Source organism: Pinus tabuliformis, chromosome J (genome assembly GCF_031772625.1).
Source record: "Pinus tabuliformis cultivar Carrire ecotype Pingquan chromosome J, CPIR1, whole genome shotgun sequence".
Classification (NCBI taxonomy): Eukaryota; Viridiplantae; Streptophyta; class Pinopsida; order Pinales; family Pinaceae; genus Pinus; species Pinus tabuliformis.
The window spans coordinates 383,243,797-383,251,798 of NC_142295.1; the positions used below are offsets into that span (position 1 = coordinate 383,243,797).

The window sequence follows — 8,002 nt, forward strand, 5'->3', positions numbered from 1 at the left end:
GTGTCTGTCAGTTTTTCTGCTGCTATATAGTCTGCCCTGAAGGAATCATCATGAAGGCTCAGCCTGTCGAAACCTCCTGATCCCTGCAACTTTGGCTCATTACGTCCACCTACCTGAATCCTCCTGGTTTTTTTCCGGGCCGGGTGTTTTTCTCCGGGAAGCTAGTATGCCTTCATAAGTACAAGCCTTAATTTCTTTCTCTGACTAAGATTTTCGGGCAGAGTAAAGAAAAGTATTTCTCTAGATTTTTAAATCTTCTGTGGGACAGAACAGGTTTTCCGAATTAAGCCAAGCCGTCAAAAATTCAAAATTCTATGTGGCTGTCAGAATCCAGTTAATGATATAGTCATCCTATTTATAGGCAGAGGGGTTGATGGACTATAATTAACTCCCTTTCTCTTCAAATAGGGGTAAAATCTTTCCCGAGGTTTCACAGGACAGTACTGTAGTTTTAAAATTCGAGGTTTAAGCCTTCTCTCTCCGGGCCTTTTGTTCAGAACCATCTAATTCTATTGTTCGTAGCCCCTGGCCCATATCTTCCCTGGATTTTTATGATCCCTTCATACTCAGAATTAGGTGGTCGATTTAAGAATGACCGATACATCTGACTTGGAGGCGATGATTCAAGCGACCATCCAGGCTGAGTCAGTACACAAGAATGCCAAGTTGCATAGTGAGTGGCAATCCACTTTGGAGAAAATATTGATTCACCCCTCGGTCCCACAAAATGAGATGAAAGGTCTTTTAAAAGATAAACCTTTACGCACTATCAGTCAGTCCGTAAAAGATCTTATTCAGAAAGCCTGGCATGAAGACTATCTTCAGGGAAATCAAAAACCTGTTAAGACTATCCCCCCTCCCGCTGCTATTAGAATAGATAGCAGTCATCTAGCAGATCGTATTGAAAGTCTCCAAGCTAAGGCCTTGGTCGGGAGATGGCATTTCCCGGAACTAGATGACTCGAAGATGAGATGCTGGCTCGAGCAGCAATAGAAGCCGCTAATTGGATATGTTCCAATTGTCGCCAGGTTACTGAAAGAATGGTACTGCTTTCACTTTCTGAGTTCCAATGACCTGGAAATCATCCTAAAACAACAATGGGTTTATAACAGAAGCTTTCTGGCATTACATAGATGGTATATGGGCTATAATCCATTAAAGAACATTCCATCCAATAATTTAATTTGGGTCAAACTTCCCGGTTTGCCATTAGAGTTAAGGAAACTTTAGCTGAAATCGGTAATGCCATCGGAAGATGTGTATATGTGGATCCTTGGGTTTTAGGAGAGAAAGACAAATGATTAGCTTGGATTTTGATAGATAAACCTTTCAGAGGAGGATTCCCGGCCCATATAGACATTCACTGGAGGGATTTAAAAATCAGGCAAAGGCTCGACTTCTGGGGGATTCCCTTTAGATGTACAGCTTTCCATCGCACTGGGCATCTAATTAAGAACTGTTCAAGATGCCTTTCTAATAACCGAAAGCATCATGGTCACCATCGTTTTTCAGCAAAGCCCTACAAAGTTAAATCATCATGCCAGGATTCAGAGCGATCCACATCCTCAAAGAACCTGTCTCTCTCAGGGTCAGAAGCTCACCGGGAGTTTTTTTCTAAAGACCAACAGCTTTCTCCTCATTCGATTGATTCTCACGTTCCTGTCGAGCCTATATCTCCCTCTATGCCCCCTTTGGAGCCTGCCTCGGACCACGAGGCTCCTATCGATACCCATATCCCGGTGGAGCCTATATCTCCCTCTATGCCCCCGTTGGAGCCCGCCTCGGATCATGAGATCCCATGCCCTCATCCGTCTCTGCATCCTCTTAAAAAGCTCAGTAATGAAATTCAATCGATCTATTCCTCTACTCCATCTCTAATTAAAATCAGCTCTTCAATTGAAAGAGGGAAAGAGATTTTGATTACTGCTACCCCTGTAAACTCGCCTACATCTTCGCCCACAAATTCTGTAGGCAGTGACTTGGATTTCCTGCTAAGTAAAAAATCTTTACAGCTCAGGGAGCTCACAATTCATAAACCCTCTACCTAATTGTCCCCTCAAATTAGTCCAAAGTCTGCTAGAAATATCACGGTGAGGAGGAAAACAAAAGGGGGAAGCAGGCACTTCAGGGGGAGAGGAGAGGGCGTGGGCAGAGGAATCCGAAATTTATCTCTTATAGATGTCCCAATCATAGACATGACAGAAGACAGGCCTCTTAGATCAAGCATGGCCGGAAAATCTCCAAAATGAATTTCATCATCTCCATGAATATAAGGGGCTTGGGAGCAGGACCCAAGTTTTTGGCCTTAAAAAATCTCTTTTACTCAGTAAGTCCGAAAATTATTTTAATACAGGAAACAATGCATTCCTCCTCTGTTGCAATCTCTTACTTCAGAAAGATGTTTCCTTCCTGGCACATCTCTACTATGGAAGCGATCGGTCTTTCGGGGGGGTTAGTGGTCTTATGGGATCCAACCTGGATCAAGGCAAAAACATATAGTTGTTTGGCAGGGATCCTGATCTCGGCAAAAATGAGAGGACATAAATTTCCTATAAATATCTTGAATGTATATGCTCCCTACAAGAATAGAATGCTATTCTAGGAGAATCTTTTTGACTTTGAAATGCTTGATGTGGAAAATTTATTGATTGCAGGGGATTTAAATGTCACTTTAAATATGGACGAGATTTGGGGCAGTAACAAGAAGAAGGACCCTCTTGCTGAAAGAATTAAAAATGAATTGCTGAGGAGGAATTTTGTTGACATTCTCCCTACTCGAATGCTCCCGACATGGGAAAATGGCAGAATTGAGAAAGCTTATATTGCAAAAAGGCTGGATAGGTTTCTTCTTCATGCTAGTTTGATTGACAGTATGGGTATGCCATTCTCATCAATTGAAAATGTCTTCATTTCAGATCATAGGTCGATCTTATTAGGCTGGAAGGAAAAAAGTTTCAGGAAAGGATACTCATTCAAATTTAATAGGTCTTTCCTGGAGGATCTGGGATTTAACGACCTTATTAAAAAAACATGGAATGAGTTGGCATCTAATAATCCTTCCTCGCTTTTGATGACATTCAGAGACAAAATGGTTCATATGCGTAAGGTGGTGAAAGAGTGGCAATATGAGAAAAGGCAATCCAACAGAAAAGAGCTCAGGAATATTCAAAGGGCTTTGGACATGGCCTCGGAGGTGATGGGTGCTCATCAACTATCCTTTAAAACGAGGTGTCTTATAAAGGAGCTGCAAAATAAGAAAATAAAAATTTTAGAACAAGAGGAATCCTTTTGGAGATTGAAAAGTAGGGCGATATGGTTAAAAGAAGGGGATAAGAACACAAAGTTTTTTCACAATTTTGCAAATGCCAGGCGTGAAAAGAACTCCATATGGAAGATAAGAGATGGAAGAGGTCGTTTCCTATATTCTCAACAGGAAATATCAAATGAGGCAGTAAACTATTTGGTAAACAGTACCAAAGATCTGAAGTCTGCAGGTTTCAGGACATTCTATGGGGCATTGAAGTTTTTCCATAGATGTTTGATGAGGATACAAATGATAAAATCTTTCAGCCAGTTTCTGAGGAAGAGCTGCTTAGAAATATGAAATCTTTTAAAAGAGATAAATGTCCAGGGCCGGACGGCTGGACAATAGAGTTTTTTGTTCACTTCTTCGACCTCTTCAAAGTTGATTTGTTAAAAATGATAGAAGGTTCAAGAATGTCGGGTAGTATCAATCCAAAGATCACTTCCACCAACATCACGCTCATTCCGAAGAAAGAAAAGGCGGAGTCATTCATGGACTTCCGACCGATCTCTCTGTGTAATATTTCTTACAAAATTATTGCAAAAGTTATTGCAGAGAGAATAAAAGAAACATTATCCAAATACTTAACCTCAGATCAACATGCTTTTCTTAAAGGGAGAAACATTCAGGACGCGGTGGCAAGTACACAGGAAGGTCTATTTGCTATTCTTTCCAAAAAAAGGGATGCAATCATTCTTAAGATCGACCTTCATAAGGCATACGACTGCCTCGACTGGGGTTTCCTAAGGTGTTTACTGGCAAAGGTTGGCTTAAGAGCTAGCATGACAAACTGGATAATGGCATGCGTCGAGAAGGTGAATTATGCGGTGATCATTAATGGGATTCCTTCTTCATTTTTCCCTGCCTCCAGAGGTCTCCGTCAAGGATGCCCCTTATCCCCGCTTTTATTCATACTGGCGATGAATACTCTCAGCCTCCATATCAACAAGGCCGTAAAGGAATTCAGATGTTATCCGCTAAAAATTTGCAGGAGCATTTAGATCTCCCATAATCTATTTGTTGATGATATTATAATGTTCGGAATTCTGTGCAGACTTACATGGTTATGTTTCTATGAAATTCTAATTAATTTTCAAAGGGCAACAAGTCTTCAAATAAATTACGCAAAGTCTGTCATCTTCCATAATGATATATGCCAGGTTGAGGTTGAATGGTTATCGACTCTGTTTGGAATCAAAGCTCAATCTATCAGTCTCGGAATAAAATATTTGGGCTTTCAGTTAAAAGCTTATGGTTACAAAAAGGCGGACTGGTTGTGGATATTAGATAGATATTACAAGAAGATATCGGCTTGGCAATTTAGGTGCCTTTCACTTGCAGGAAGAGTGATCCTCGCTCAATCGGTGTTAAACCAACTTGTAGTATACTGGGCTCATTTATATTACCTCCCAGCAAGCATAATTCAGTCAATGAACAAGCTTACGGCAAATTTCATTTGGGGCGGTCAAGCTGGAAAAAAGAAATATCATCTCTCAACATTATCCAATATCTCCATGCCGAAGTGCTGCGGAGGGTGGGGGCTTTTAGACTTGAGAATTTTCAGAAGGGCTCTGCTTTGTAAAACCTTGTGGAGAGGCATCTTCGAAAATGGTTCGTGGAGCAATATAGTTCGGAAGAAATATTTGAGAAGGAAGGATTTGTCATTCTGGCTCAGAAAAGAAAAGATCGGCTCTTCTATAGGGTCTCCAATTTGGTTAAGCCTCCGAAAGATCGGAAAATTTTTCCTGGGAAATTTAACCTGGCGATTCCAATCCGGAAAAAGAATTCTCATTGGGAGAGATCAATTTATGAGTGGTGCTGAGGTGATCAAGGTTCATGATCCATTACTGAATTTTCTTCACAGGAAAGGTTTGTTTTATTGGGACAGCCTAATAGCAGGTTGGCAGGGTCTGATCCCTCTCTGGAAGGAAGCTAATAGTCTGGGGATGCCGATTGACATTGCTATACAATGGGATCATATCAGAATCCGTCTTAGAAATTGCGGAATCTTTCGCTCGGAGGATCAGAACTGTCTCATGTGGAAAAACTCGAAAGGGTTGTCTTCTGTTCATGTAAAAGATGTTTATCAAGACTTGATCGGCCTTAAGCAACCTCTCCTTAGGCCTTCATTCCCGCACATCTTTTGGAAATCGAGCTGCCCTTCAAAAATGATTCTTTTCTCTTGGTTGTCTTTCCACAATAGAAATTTCTCTTGGGAAAACTTAAGGAAACGTGGATGGCAGGGTCCTGGTGTCTGCCCCATTTGCAGGTCTGCAGAAGAGAACAACTTCCACCTTTTTCTAGATTGCAAGAAAACTCGTCAACTTTGGAAAGCGCTGGAGGAATGCTATGGAATCCAGCATATGTCTCACACCTCTATTTCGGAAGCGTTCTTATGGAGCAGTATTCAAAAAAAGTCATGGAGATCAGTTTTCATCATAACTTTTTGGAGTATCTGGAAGTGGCGAAATAATTTTATTTTCAATAATAAAGCTTCCCCTTTTCTAGAAATCTTCTCCATCATTACTTCCATCTATGAATCAATCCAGCAGAGCCCTTCCAAGCAGCCGAAACAGAATGGTAATGAGATCCCTCAGAAGTTGTCGTCTATGCCAAGGGCTTTTTTCGATGGAGCTGAACAGGGTGGTCAATGTGGATGTGGGGTCATCATCTGGGTAAATGAAAATAACCAATTTCTCATTTACTGGAATGGGGGGAGAGGATCCAACAGCAAAGCTGAGGTGATGGCCCTTGCTGGCCTTCTACATTTCTGTCTCTTTCTTAATCTACAGGATGTCTCCATCTTTGGCGATTCGAAGGACATGGTGGATTGTGTGCTTGGTAAGAATAACATTATTAAGCCACAGCTCATTGGGTGGTTAGACAGGATCAAATTTTTATGGAATAGATCAGAGGGAGCCTCCATTCATCACATCAAGAGGACCCTAAATCAGCAGGCAGATGGTTTATCAAAAAAGGGTCTTCAGGCGGTTCGAGGTTTATGGTTTTTGCAGGTTTCTCATGAGGGGAAAATCTTCTCCATTCAGGACTTCTTCCCTCCCGACTTTTAAACCTTTCCTTTGCTTCGGTTCTGGTTTTTCTCATTATCTTTTGGTTTTTTTTCCCTTCAGTTCAGCTGTTCTCTCTAGATGTTGATGGTCTTAATCTTCTAATGGTGCTGTTTCCAGTGGGCGCAGGTTCTCCAAGCTTGATGTCTGTATATCTGGCTTTCGGGATGGCTTTTTGCTGATGGCCAATAGTTATGGTCTCTTTTGGCTTAGCAGCTAGATCTTGTCTTCTTTATGCACAGTTATACTATTTTAGACACATATCTCTCATGGCTGTCAGTTTTTTCTGGCATGCGTTGTTGATGCCCATCTGTATGGATTTTGCTTATTTTTTTTGTGGCAAGTTCTCGCCATCCCTTTGCATAGTTTGACCTATATGAGACATATATCCTCTAATGTATTTGTACATATATGCTATGTTTATATTTCTGATATAAATACAATTATGCTTTTTCGTTCTGAAAAAGGTTAGGATATATGAATGATCTAAAATTCAATTTAATTTTTTATTTTTGATTTCTATTTTTTTAATTTCCAAAAAAAGATTCATAATTTGAAGTTTGAGTTAAGAAATATATATATATATATATATATATATATATATATATATATATAGGAATTCCTATATGTATTTGGAAAAAAAATAAAAAAATCCAACAAGTAAATCATGATTTCTTAAAAAAAAAAGTTTAATTTTTTTAGTGAAGTTTGAATTAAGAAATCTGTATTATTTCTTGTTCTTCTTTATGGGAATTCCTGTATGCATTTGAAAAAAAAAAATTCCAAAAGCCAAACCATGATTTCTTAAAATTTTCACCATGAAATTGGCGACCTATCAATAGCATGTAATTTCAAAGTATACGGAAATTGCCAAACATGATGGTTTGTAGTGATTTTTAAAATATATTTTTAAATACATAAATATATTTAATGTCTAGTGATATTTGAAATAGAAATAAATTGGTTATATTTTAGTTAAATTGGTTAAAAACCTCTTATCTACTCCAATTTTGAAAATTCAAAATCCTCAATTTTGTATTCCAGAAAACTACCAAATAGCATTAAACATCTTATCCACTCCAATTTTGAAAATTTAAAATCCTCACCTTTCATTTCTAGAAAATTACCAAATAGCATTAAAGACTGTTATACTGAAAATTCTAGGCTTCAGTGAATTACTTAAAATTTATTTGGATTAGTGTTGGATAGATTACTAAGTCGTGGATAGGCTCCTTACTTATGAAATTCCTTATTTAACAAGGTTGCCAACCTTAAAAATTTTGTAAAACAATTTTCAAAACATCATGCACAAAACTGGGGAGAAATCGACAAAAATGTTGATTTTGAAATTTTGATTCATAAATAAATCTAATACTTTAAAAACCTCTTATCTATTCCAATTTTGAAAATTCAAAATCTTCAACTTCCAATTCCAGAAAAAATACCCAATAGCATTAAACTTCTTATCCACTCCAATTTTGAAAATTCAAAATCCTCAACTTCTAATTCTATAAAACTACCAAATAACATTAGAGATCGTTATACAAGAAGAACAAACTTTAGATACCGAAAATTTTACGCTACATTTAGTTAATTACTTAAACTTTAAACACTGAACATTCTAAGCACG

General features: G+C 38.6%; 1 protein-coding gene across 1 annotated transcript; it reads left to right on the plus strand.

The window, feature by feature from the left end:
• The first annotated feature begins 2,677 nt into the window (after nt 1-2,677).
• On the plus strand, nt 2,678-6,554 carry LOC149227374 (uncharacterized). The gene is made up of 5 exons (XM_089380476.1): nt 2,678-3,463; nt 3,571-4,119; nt 4,359-4,367; nt 4,465-6,301; nt 6,436-6,554. The coding sequence occupies exons 1-5, from the start codon at nt 2,678-2,680 to the stop codon at nt 6,552-6,554; spliced, it is 3,300 nt and encodes a 1,099-aa protein (XP_089236602.1).
• Nucleotides 6,555-8,002: the final 1,448 nt, after the last annotated feature.